The 13,550-nt window shown below is 39.6% G+C and overlaps 1 protein-coding gene across 2 annotated transcripts in view; it reads right to left on the reverse strand.

The window, feature by feature from the left end:
• UNC80 (unc-80 subunit of NALCN channel complex) overlaps positions 1-13,550 on the reverse strand; it is a 159,903-nt gene that overhangs the window by 121,004 nt on the left and 25,349 nt on the right. Inside the window, exons 8-14 of one of the 2 annotated variants that reach the window (XM_087819609.1) lie at positions 12,875-13,136; positions 11,351-11,485; positions 10,387-10,603; positions 9,584-9,724; positions 8,311-8,579; positions 6,871-7,227; positions 2,424-2,555 (exon numbers count right to left, since the gene is read on the reverse strand). In XM_087819609.1, the coding sequence (XP_087675735.1) occupies positions 2,424-2,555; positions 6,871-7,227; positions 8,311-8,579; positions 9,584-9,724; positions 10,387-10,603; positions 11,351-11,485; positions 12,875-13,136 (1,513 nt within the window). Of the gene's footprint in view, positions 1-2,408; positions 2,556-6,870; positions 7,228-8,310; positions 8,580-9,583; positions 9,725-10,386; positions 10,604-11,350; positions 11,486-12,874; positions 13,137-13,550 lie in introns of both variants that reach the window. The other variant, XM_087819608.1, reaches the window with a different exon arrangement.

Consider the following 13,550-nt stretch of genomic DNA (forward strand, 5'->3'; position numbering starts at 1 on the left):
TCTCAAGCAAGCTCTTTTTTTTTCTTTCTTACAAAATAAATGCTGCTTGCTGTAAAATGAAGTTTGCAAAGCACTTCAGTAAAATATGTTCTGCATAAAGAAGTATTTAATTATCTTTCCACAAACACTTTGTGAAGATCTTCACTGCAGTAATTACAATGCACTTTATTTATTTTAATTTTTTTTAATTGACTTTAGGGAGAGAGGAAGGGAGAGGGGAAGAGAGAGAAACACTGATAGGCTGACTCCTGCATGCATTCCAGCAGGGGATTGAGCTGCAACCTGGGCATGTGCCCTGACCGAAAATCAAACTGGCAACATTTCAGTGCATGAGACAACACTCAATCAACTGAGCCACACTGGCCAGGGCTACAAAGTACTTTAAAATGCTAAGTTGGAAAGCCCTGAAGTAAAAATTATCTTCTCTATAAAATAAAAAGGCATAGTTTTAGATCTACTCTTTAGAGGTTATTAGAATATCTGAATGAATTCAATGAGAAGTTTAAGTGAGAATCAGAATATCAACCCTTTAGTACTTCGATTCTGAATGAATATTCTAAACTTTCCCAAGAAATATAAAACTGCTAAAGACAAAATCCCTTTCAATCACTTGGGACTACCAGCTAACAATAGATTAATCTAGGAAGCACATGCTGGAATTGCTAGGCACTTTGATGAATATCATTACAATACTTTTTTGTTTCTTTTTTAAAAAGTAGAGGACTTGATCTGGTAGAGGTGAGAAATATCCTTAACATTTTAACAATTAAGTACCCTCTGAAAATTCAATGCATTAGAAATCTGGAAATACCTATTTCTTGAATTGGACATTCCCAGGGAAAATTTCTCAAATTTAGAGCTCTTGAAGAATGAACTATGTGTTTACTGAGCATGGATAAGCACATATAATCCCCATAATGAATATTAAATGGGGCTATGAGATCATGGAGGAGTTGTCATGTAAGTCAGCAAAGCTGAGAAGGCAGGCAGAAAACTGTCTGGACATCCTGATAGGAAATACTCAGTAGTCTTAGAGAGGGAAGCACGGTGAGCTAAGAAATAACAATAGCCTGTCAAGTGGCTTCTGACCAACTAGATCTACTTTCTCCATGTCTATAAAGACAAGTTCTGGTGCTAGAGCCAGTTTATACCTCCAATTAAAGCATCACACGTTACATTTTAGTGTTTTATCTCATGGGATTGGTCTTCTGCAGGATGAGTGATGTGGGTTCAGCCTTGAGGGCATTTATTCATACTGTGACAGAATTAAAAATCACACATGCATGTGCAAAGATGGGGGCAATGTCAGCTTTTTATTACTTTGATTTAATTTTGGCCTCAAAAATCTAGATCTTGGTCAAAGTTTTCAAGTTTCGTAATTTAGAAGTTAACTACTGTGAAACATAACCCGCATATACATATAATAAACTAATGTATACAACATAATAGAATATTAAAGAAATAATACATATAAATGGATAGACAGGTAGATGATGGATTAAGAAAGAAACACAGCATGCTAAAACTGTGTGGACACTTCACAACAAAACCTAACACCAAGGAAAAACAGGCTGGCATTAGATTTTGACATGATCCTAAAACTCTGCAAGATATGCCAAATGGTTTCCTGGACTCAAATTTGCATCAGGCCCTTATTTTAGGCAAATGTTTTCTTAAGATTTCAATTCAACTGTACATACGAGGCAACGGTCCCAGCTATGGAGATTGGTTGTCGCTCAAGTGTGAAGGGAAAAGTGTCCATCAGCCGAGGCAAATGAAAATGAGCTGGCATGAGACCATGGTCCATTGCAGAAACATGTTTTGCAAGCCCAAGTGCAGAGTTTCAAGTTTCACACAGTTCAAAGGGATATGATCTCAAACAGAAGTCAAGGTTCATTCTCAAGCAAAGCAGCCAGAACACGACTGGCTACTTTGACAGTCCTGTTTTATCCCAATAAGGGCCATTTTCCATATCTGTGTAAGAATAATGGATTCAGTCCTAAACTTTGACTCCTTTCTTTTGTATAAAATATGCTTCTCTAGTTCCCAGGCAAGCGATTAAGAAGTCATTCGTCACAGACGGTTGAAAGCTTGCTAAATGTATTCATCATTGCCAAGTTCTTTCAAACTATAATTCATGCATTCCAATGATCTACCCTTTCACCAACTGGGAGTTGGCCTGCCCTGGGCAGGAGGTAGAAGTGTTTTCCCAATTAAGCTTTCCTGGGCCTGAGTTTTAGATGTCTTGAGATACGTTGTGGGAATCCTCCCACCCCAAGACAGCATTAATTACCCCTATGAAATACAAGATTTTTCAGGGAACACTGACCCTCATTGTCAAAGGACTCATTCCTAAATTGGAGGAAGGGGTGAGGGAGAGGAAATGGAATCTACTTTAATTCTCTTACATTCTCTCGGAATACCTGGTGTCTCAGGCGATCTCCAGAGAGCCCTCGGTGTCCTTCTCCACAACCATAGGCACATCCCAAAGACTTCACTATTTTGATGAGCATGGTTAGGGCAAGCCTATGGTTGCTTACAGGTGTAATTTCTTCCTAGTATCCATGGACAAGAGAGAAAGAGAAGTCTGTTTAGTCACTAAGGTCCTTCTGCTACTAAGATTTTATTGTATGATCAAAGCAAGCCAATTTGTTTTATAGTGAGCACCTGCAATTTGGGAAATATTGTCAAGGTCTCAACAAGCAAGTTAATTTTTCTAAAACCTAGAAGATGATTGATTTAAAAGAAAAATATCTGTGCATTTTGCATACCCTCTAAGGTTAAAGGATGTGAATGAAACGTTTTTGTTCAAAGATATGCTTTCGTATCCTTGATAGACTATCAGGAAAGCTGCTAGAGAGAGATAGTGGGGACTATCAGTGATGAAGGCAAATAGATTTTCCCAGGTGCTACCCTCATCAGCAGGCTTCTGACAGTACCACCAGGCAAGGATTACTGCTAAATTTCTGGCACTGATCAGAGTCTGGAATGTAGAAATCACATGACAATTTCTGACATTATTAAAGGATTTTTCTAATTTTATACTTTCACTACATTGTAATACTTATGCACAAGAAAAGTGAGAGTATGAAAAAATTTGTAAACATTCAGCATGATTTTTCCTTTGAGGTGAAATAGGAAGCCTTCCTGCATGAATTATGAGAACTACCATCCTTTCTTTTGCCCCATTTCATCCTTACTTTTAATGGAAAACATAGCTTCCAGAAAAATGAATTTCCTTGAATTATTTCCAAGGAAGCATAAGGGAGCTGTTGCTAAGGAATGACACAGATCCCAGTGTGGGAGTGCCATTACTTTCGGAGGCTTCAATCTTCCTCAGTCCTTCTGGTCCTTCATAGATATTGATCCTGAGAAGACACCTCAGGAAACTCCTACACACATATCTCCACATCTGAGTGTGCTTACTGAGAACTCTATAGCTCAGATGGTTGCAAATAGAAGACTCAAACTTACCAATAGACATCTATCTGTCTGTTTATTCATTCATTCTTATATATGTAAATAACAATTCAGAAATGTTTCAGATTGGATTCAAATCTTAGCTCCATAACCTTGGGCAAGCTATATAACCACTCTGTGCCCTACAAAATGGGAATCATAATAGTACCTTTCTCACAGAGTTGTGAGAATTAAATGAATCAAAACATGTAAGGCACATAATAATAGCAAAACAAATGTTAATTGCTTTTTCTAGCTGCAGGGCACTGCTATCCTTTGGGGTAACTTTGTGCAAATTAGAGAAGACACTCCTCTGAGTGGATGAATCAGGGAAGGGTGAGCCCTCTTAGTGGATGCAGCCTTTGGGTGAACAGCTCAGTGAGAAAAGCTTGGACTGGATTTTAGTCCTTACTGACAGACCCCCTTAGCCGAAAGCCTTTGTGTAGTACACACACTGCACAGCCAGATGCAATAGGTCACGTTGGGTAACAAGGTGATTTAGAAGATGGGTTAACATACATTTTGGAATTACTATATGTTCCTTTAAAATAAAAACCTAACTCCAAACACTCTTTGTAAATATCTATTTAGGTTTGTATTTTTGTAGACTTTCATATGTCCTTGGGATTTAGGTTTCTCTCACAGGTGACATTCAGAAAGATGTATCAAGCTACAGACAAAGATGAAGACAGATATTAAATAACATTTCAAGCTCTCAATACCAGTCAGTGGCAAACACAGAAATAGAAATGAGATCTTCCTTTTTGAATATAAGCAATTCCCTTGCTTCTGCTAATTACCAGGATGCAAAATTAGATAAACCCTCTGATGTCACTGAAAATGACAGATGGGCTTGGGAAAAAGCACACCTGTGTGAAGCACAGACACAATGCACTTGACCTAAAGTCAGGTTTCATTTTATAAATTCTCTGTTCTATGAAAAATACTATTTTGCAGAGCTAACTACAAAACACTTGTATCTTGGTGTCTGTTTTTGAGACCGCATAATCTAAATTTAAAAACTGCTGTACTAATCAAAAGTGGTAACTTTGGCCAAAATAACAGTTATATTATCAAGTTTCTAGTATAATATCTAGATTTTAAATAGGCAAGGGACTTGCAGGTCTTCAATAAGAAATTAGATGAAAATACTAATTGGGTAAAAATCAGAAGTAAAAGCAAAAACAAAAACATAATACTAATAATGAACCCCAGAAATCCTTAGGATATATAGCGAAATCTCCATCAATTTAGTTGAAATATCTATGTTTTATTGATAAAGGCATATCAAAAATTTTCAAGTCTCTTTCATTGTTTCCCCTTGAATATTATAATGGACAGTCTACCATCTATTATCTCTTTTGTGGTCAGCCTATTTGCTGGTAAGAAATGGAACGCTACTAAGAATCTCATTGTTTGCTGTGTTTACAAATTTGGTCCTTAGAAATCGTATTTGGTTGCTAATTCTTACATAACTGCTGACTGAATGATCCCTTACATTTTAGGGCCCAAGATAAAATCCCTTGTGATCTCTACCATCATTTAGATAATTTTCACCTAAAGCAAAATCTGAGGAGCCTTGGATTGTCATCAGTGATGTATGAGGAACTAAGAAGTTGAGAGCCTTAAGTACTAGGAGATACTATGTATTAGAATTGGAAAACAACATACATATGATTATACCAGGAGGAGAAAATCCTGAAGAAAAGGTTCAGGAATCCAACAATATTGAGGCAGGAATATTTGGATCACTGTCCAAGAATATTGGGAAGATAGGAGTAAACAAAGAGATAAAGAAACACAGATGATAAATGCACATTAAACATGCATCCAGTGGGACTGGAAAGAGATGGGATGGGAAAAAAATTATAAAAAAGGAAGAATGCCCAGCCGGGCATGGCTCAGCGGTTGAGCGATGACCTAGGATCCAGGTGATCGGGGTTTGATTCCTGGTCAGGGCACATGCCCGGGTTGCGGGCTTGATCCCTAGTCGGGGGCGTGCAGGAGGCACAGCCTATCAGTGACTCTCTCATCGTTGATGTTTCTATCTCTCTCTCTTCCTCTCCTTTCCTCTCTCTGAAATCAATAAAGATATATTTTTTAAAAAGAAAGAAAAAAAAAGCATTGTAACATCTATTCAGATGTGAAAACCTAATAATCTGTAAGAAAAAAATGGACAATTCATAGATTAGATAATATGTAGATGATAGAAATCTGCACAGTGTAATCTGATACTTGTAAACACTTGACATGGTATGTAACTTGTTAGAGCTTCAAATTTCTTGTTGATTTCAATTTCTTAACAGCATTTTCCACTAAAAACTCAAATTGAAATCAGAATAAGTTATGTGAATGTAAGATGTGGTAATTCTTATTTACAACCCGAATTAAAGGAGAAAACTAATTTTTGATATTAAATACAAAGATCATAAACCAGGTGTTTCAAGGCAAAGGGAATTAAATTCAGTAACAATCGATGATAAGAAAACTAAAGACACTAGAATATGACAATTGAGACATGAGAGGACAAGGCTAGTCTTCCAAATTAAAACCAATAAACCAACCAACTAACCAAGCAAAAGTTTCCCCTTTCTCCTTAACTCTAATTTGAAGTTGGGTACCCCCAAAATATGTTCATTAGGTAAAGAGAAAAACTTTATCTTGAGGAAAAATACTGTTTGTTATGAACTGAATGTTTATGTCTCCCCCAAGTTCTTACCTTGAAGCCCTAGCACTCAATGTAACAGGGTTTGGAGATGTGGCCTTTGGGCAGTATTTAGGGTTAGATGAGGTCATGAGAGTGGGGCCCTGGTCCAATGGGATTAGAGTCCTAAAAAGAGAAACTAGAGCTTTCTCTCTTTCTGTGCATGCAGAAAAAGAGGACATGTGAACACATGGCAAGGTGGCAGCTACCTACCAACCAAGAGAAGAGGCCTCAGAATGAAATATACTTTGCTTGTACCTTGATCTTGGACTTCTCAGCTCCCAGAATTGTGAAAAATAAATGTCTGTTGTTTAAGTCACCCAATCTATGATATTGTTATGGCAGCCTGAGAAGACTAGAACACTGATCAGTTAGGTCAGACCCTGCAAGTCTTGAGAGAGATTATCCTCGGTGGCAGACTGAAAGTTATGGCCATGTAGTGTGTCTCAGATGTTCTCCAGCAGAAATAACATGACCAGGGAATTTGGCCTGACATTGCTTGGATGGCAGGAGCTTTGAATTTAGAATACAGTTTCATCTCTTTCCCCTAATGCCTGCTGAAGACCTAAGGAAGAGATTTCTAGACTCACCAGTGTCTTGCTCTAGTGACTAGTTGTTGTTCTGAGACAATGAAGTGCTGAGAAACACACACTGAAAAGTCACTAGGGGAAACCCTCTCGAGGACACAGAAGGTTGTGCGGTCTTACCTTCCCTTGGTTCTTCTCGTTCTCGTAAGGGCCTCCTCCGCCTCCTCCACCTCCTCCATCACCTCCCGCTCCTCCTCCGTCTCCACCGCCTCCTTCTCCTCCACCATCTCCAGCTCCACTCACCAAAGGGCCCCCAAACCCACAGGAACCTCCAGAGACGCCTTTGAACTGGAAAGTTCCCTCACTTGGTCTTTTCTCCACAGTCTCATTTCCCTTGTTTTCGCTCTTCTTTCTGTTCTTTTCAACACAGGGCACCACACCAAGCTGAAGCAAGCACTCAACAATGTTGAGTGCCACGTCACAGATGCGGGAGCTGATGTCATGGTTAAGGACCAGATAGACAGCCTTCAGGACCACCTGCGGGGAGACAAAAATAAACAGGGGTGGATTAGATAACTTGGGTTATCTCTTTCTATCCAGATTCAGTGATTCCATTTCATTGATTTCCTGTAGGATGTTATACGCACTTGAGTATAAACAATTCAGATAATTTTCAGCTATGTCTATCTAAGTTGTTTTGGAACCTTGTTTATGTGTTTAATATAGAGTATAAAATGCCCAAAGGATTAAAAATGCATATGTGTGTGTATTATCTCACTTAAGTATCCCCAAGCTTGCTGTGATATACAGCTAATGGGGATAATGAAGTATAATGAATTAATGTGAGAGTAATTATTGGCCAAAATGGAAACTCGCTCAATTCCTTTTTAAATCAAAGTATTCTATTCCTCTGCCTTTCACTCTCCACCAATGATAAAGAAAAATCACTTCCTTGTGCACTTAATAGAGGAACATTTGCACAGTCACAATGGTATCATTATTGACACTTCAATTTTAAATACAAAATATTTACATTTTTAAATTATGTCCTGTTTTTATTTTAATGTTTTAAAATTATTTGCTAAGCCAGGTTCCCTAATGTGAAATAAACAGTTTTGTGAAGTAAAATTGTAAAAATATAACAACCCTTTCATCTGCTAATAACTATAATCGAGACAGGCATCCTTGAGAATGCAAGTTTAAATCTTTTATTGAACTTCTGTTCATTTCCCCCTGCTACTCAGGAGGTTTATAGTCATGTTGCTTTTATAACAAAAGAAAATAAACAGAGAATTTTTTACTCTCATTCCTGATAAAAGGGACTCAGCAAACACACTCACATGTATGCATATTTATATATGTGTATTCAGGATTCACTAATGCTTTTGGGTTAAAAATATTCTGAGATCAGGTCAAATCTAATGTAATTCTTGAAAAAAGGGAAAGGTGCAGCTAAGAGGGGTAACACATTTGTGAAATTTTTGTATAGGGGTGGCTTTTTCATTTTAAGGACCAACATTTCTAAGAATCCGTATATGCCCACTTTATACAACATAGTAAAAACCGAACCAAAGAGTCAATATCTTTCAAGCTTCAGTAAGAAAAATTCTTGCTCCTTACAGAAAGATCAAGCATGCCATTTTTGTGAACAAAGTTATTGGTCCCATCAATATGTTCTGTGTCCTCCAAGTAGCTGTAGTTTATGCAGGAGTCTGTGAGGCTTCGAGGCAGGTTCGCACATGCCAGGGGTTCGTGTGGCATCTCTGGGATAGGCACCTGGTTGCAGAGCTTCCTCATATGCTCATTGAAAAAGTCTGCGTAGCCTACGTTGAATGACGCCAATGTGGTGTTGAAGGTTGCAACTGTGATGGTGGAGATCTGGGATCTCACTAATAAAAGGAAAGCAATGTCTTAGTTTTCTCCATGTTAATTTGGGACATCACATTAGACACTTATACTATTATTTAAATTATGACCACAATCACAGCTGTAGCTTTTACAGATATTTGCCTTATAGCCGCAGAGCTAGTCTCAACTCCCATAGAACTGCTGCAGGTGGTAAGGCCATGTAATGAATATCTGTCAAACAATGAAGGTTATAGAAAAATGTGAATTCCAGCCGGCTTCCTTAAGACCCAGGCTAGAATTTAACTTTTGTCTACTAGTTGACAGACTCTATCAATATAGTTAAACTAGTTTAGTTGAAGTATTTCCCTACTCTGGGGCTGTTTAAATATTTGGTTTTATCTGGTATATTTAAGCAACAACAAACAAGGATTCTTTTTTCTTCTTTTCTTTAGAGTAATGGACATAAATCTGTGATGATCACTAACAGATGTCATCAAATACTTGAAATACAGTCTAGGGAAAAGAGGGATTAATTTATGCTAATAGGTTAAGAGCACAGAATAAGAACCCATCTCAGATTTCACCCAGAGACACGTTTGCTGACATAAGCACATAACGCATTTATCAGAAGTGGAAGCTGTCTGAAAAAGGAACTGGTGACTTCGGAAGGCAGTGACTTTCGTCCCCCTGAAGGTGACAAACCCTTCAGAGTGACATCACAGCGGGGAATGAAGTCCTGTATTTAGCTATCCTCCAAGTCTCGTCTAGCCCTGTGCATCCATGATCTTTGAAAACAAAGATGAATGGCTCTCTCTTGCTTTCCCTCTGAGACATATGGGGTTCATAGTGTGCTGTCCAAAAGCTCTTGCTACTAAGAAAATTCTAAGAATGGCTCACAAGTAAATTACCAAGCAATATTATACATGAATGCACATTTTCAGAAAGCACAAGGAGCCAGGTTACAATGAAAATGGAACATAGAGTAAAAACAGGAAACAGGAAAAGGAACCTGAACTCCCGCCTGCAGGCGCTGCCTCCGACCCACCTTCCTTGAAGGTGTTTTCTCCGTGGCTGTTGGAATGGTCCGGCAGGTCACTCACCAGGGTGTGATGAGAGTGTGAGTGCCTGGCACTCAAGCTCTCCATCTCAGTGGCTGCATCAGAACTGCCCCGCCGGGTAAATTTCCCTGAGATGGACAAGAGTGTCACAAGAGGGTTTGGAAATCTGCAAGATGCTCTGCCCAGATTTTGTCTTTTGAAAGGACAGCAGTGAGAGTGAGGAGTTATTAGGAAGCGCGTAAGGCATAGCCAAATAGCAGGACTTGAATTTGCCTTGGGAATGGTCAGGGTCAAAATGATTGACGCAGTTGCCTGTGATAGGGTCAGCCCGATCTAAGCCAAATGTCAGAAACTATAAATTGGGCCCCAGCTAGCTGTCAACTCTTAATTTTAAGCTGGCCTTCTTAACATGCCATCCAAAAAGAAAAAATGTTTCTTTCTTTTCTTTACTCTTTTTTAGCATTCAAGTCAAGTAAAAGTCTGTCCTTGGAGTCACAGTGAAAGCTAATGCACGAGACCCTCTAAGGCCATGCTCCCATATCTAAAATATTTAAGAAATAGGACCATTGCCTGTCTGATTATACAAAACTTTTGAATAAGTAACTCAATTTTCTGCATTTCTTTGGATGTGAAGACACAGCGTTATTTTGTACTGAGAGGCTCACATTTAGGCCCACATTTCTTGACTAAACTGTTCAAGGAAGACCCAGATTTGCCCAGGAGCCCTAGATCCAGATTCCTAAATAGGTCACTCAAGCTCTGCCCTGCTTTGGAAGGTCCCTGCGGTCACCTAAAATGGTGGTCTGCCAGCCTCCTTTCTCAATGCCTCGCCTGTCTTCTCCAAGCCCAGAGAAACTTCCAAAGGAGAAGGTGCTGCGGGTGGGGGACACGTCAAGGTGGTCCTCATGAAGCAGGAACGGAACTCCCATTCTCCGTGGCCGCCTCTTCCCTGCGTGGTGCAGGGGGATGGAGCCTTTCCTCTCTCGGTCTTCTTTGCGGCTCTTGAACTACAAGGGTGAGAGGTGAAGGGTTAGGCACAGGGTAACGGAGAACTTACAGTTTCTTTCCCGAAGGGCTCCATGGCCGGCGAGAAAATACAGGACATTTCCAGGACAAGGAGACCCAGAAAGTCGCTGAATATGCTAAGATAGAGATGAGAGAACTTTCCACATGCATTTAAAGAGTGAAAGGAATGAAGCAAAAGGCAACATGTTCCCTGGGTCTTTTTGCTGGATTGGGCAAGAGGAGTGCTTCTCAAAGTGTGGTCCCTGGACCAGCCATATCAGCATCACCTGGGAAGGTGAGGCTCAGCAACCTGTGTTTTAAGACCTTGTAGGTGATTCTGATGAGTGGTAAATTTTGAGAACCTCTGGGTTACAGCACAGGATGGGGAAAATAAAGATCTCATTGGATTAAATGGGAACTACTTATACAAAGCGCTTGATAAAATGAGAAGAATCATACAAATGTACATTGCCACCATTGTTATCACAACTACCTCCAGCATCACCAAATGAAAGCACATCATCAGGACTGGGCTTTGTAACAACATTTAGAGTGGGGAGCACACTCATGCACACAGAGGGGCTTATACAACGTCATGCTGTAAAGCCAATGTTACAACTGGGAGCTGACTTCTGTCCCCCGAGGTCCCTTTCCCACCCTGCCCCATGTTGCAGCTTGATCAGAAACACCTGATGCCCAATGATTTTTTTTTATTACCCAAAAATCAAAGTGTCAGGGGCTCTACTCACCTTCTTAAAAATGTTCATACCGAGGTCTGAAGAAAGATCTGGGACTGCAGACCTACGCAGATTGGTCAATGAAACCTTGGAAAAGGCCTCAGGACTGAGAGATTTTTCCTCTTCATTACACTTCATGGTGAGATCCTTACAAGACAATATAGGTAGACTTAATAAGCAAGGACTTAGGGCTTTATATACAATACTTTTCTTACTGCGATGTCATACTTTTAATAGAAATATGCCTACTGTGTTGATATCTATAAAATATTTAACTTATATCTAGACTTTCAGAATCCAAATCTAGCTACTGAGGAGATATATTTCATATTGACTGTAACTTCCCTTTGGAGTTGTCAATAGTGAGACCATGAAGCTCCAGACTCAGGAAAGCTAAGAAAACAGGGATGGGATAGGGTTTTTTTTCTCTTTCTATTAAAAAAATGTGTTTTTCCATTCAGTGATTCACCATAGGAGATATTTACTTTGGGCAGAATCAGCTACTACTAAAACAGAGTACATTTCCTTTTCTCCCTGATATTGTACTACTCATGTTTACTTTCAGAATATGCAGATTTTTTTTCAGACACAGCAAATTCACATTTAAATAAACCCAAACAACAGGAACACACCACTAAATCACATTTTTCTCTCCATACTCAATACATGGGGTTGATGAGAAAGGGGCAGAATAAGTGCTCAAGCTCATATAAGGACATTAATTTATCAAAAAGTGATTTTTAGAGGATGTCATCCCCTCAATGTAAATTCAGATTATTACTCCAGTCATCTATTATAAAGAGCAAGACTATATATCAAAAACCAATATTCCTAATGATGACATTGAGGCACTAAATCATTTTGAGTTATGCAAAAGAGGTTAAATCTCCTTAGCCAGTTTGGCTCGGTGCTTAGAGTGTCTGCCCATGGACTGAAGGGGTCCTGGGTTTGATTCCAGCCAAGGGCACATACCCTAGTTGCAGGCTCAACCCCTGGCCCCGGTCGGGGCACATGAAGGAGGCAACCGAGCAATGTGTCTCTCTCATATTGATGTTTTCTCTCTCTCTCCCTTCCACTCTCTGAAAAAGCAATGGGAAAAAATATCCTCAGGTGAGGATTACAACAAAACCAAACCAAACAAACAAAAGAGGTTAAATCATAGTCAGTCAAACTCTAGTGTCACACAATTTACAATATTGGTAAGCAACAGATTATATGTCAGAACTCTCTATTAAGTAGTGCTTTGATGATCTAAAACCCAATTTTCCATTATTCTGGATCAACAGTGGCTTACTTTAGATTAGTGTGTGCAAAAGGCATTCAGATAGCACTTCTTTGAATGGTAAATATAATGCTAAAGAGCAGCAAAAGGGTCCAGCAGTAAAAGATGGAAGGGAAAGGCTAACAGCATCACAGTCACCCACCAGCCAAATACTCAGCACTGGAATAAGTAAGAGGTGGAAGCACAGAACAAACAGAAAATCTGTTAAAACCGAAGTTGCTGATTCCAATGACAGTGGACGGAGTCTCTCTTACTTGGGTTTTGTGGGTGTTCACCAGCGAGGGAGCTGCTGCCACCATGGAGCTACTCCTGGGTCTGGGCAGGAGAGGGATATCTGGCTCTTGGGGCTTTTCTGGCTTCTCTTCCAACATGTGTCGCAACCTTTGTAGATAGTACATCAAAGACCACTGGGTGCCTTCCTCAGACCAGTGGGGCTGGAGGAGGCAGCGAAGCACAGCAACATCAAAGTAGGTGGCATAGCGGGACCTTTGGCATGGAGGTATCACAAGAGAGACCCTGTTGAAGGCAGAAAGATGATTATTTTGGTACTCATACATTACAAGGGGTGGCACATGGCTTATCACTCTGCTTTTCTCATTTATACACTTATTCATTCACTTATCTTTTACTGGTTTACTCTTAATATCTTCCTGACTGGTCTCATTCATCCCACTTTTGCTAGACATTGCCTGGAAGTAGAGACATTGGAAAGAGGTAGAAATTTTCCAGGCAGAGTTGAGGATGGGATAGGAGGGTGAATGGCATTTTAGTCAGAGGTAACAATGCTTATAAAGGTACAGTGTTCTTAAAGCATCCTGAATTGGAGGTGGGTAGAGGAAAATCACAAGAAATTGATATAGTTGGTGAGTAACTAGGGCGGTAGACAATGATGAGAATCTATAGATACAGATGAGGCTCAGATCTTGTTGT

The sequence above is a fragment of the Miniopterus natalensis genome, chromosome 8 (assembly GCF_054644295.1).
Source record: "Miniopterus natalensis isolate mMinNat1 chromosome 8, mMinNat1.hap1, whole genome shotgun sequence".
Classification (NCBI taxonomy): domain Eukaryota; kingdom Metazoa; phylum Chordata; class Mammalia; order Chiroptera; family Miniopteridae; genus Miniopterus; species Miniopterus natalensis.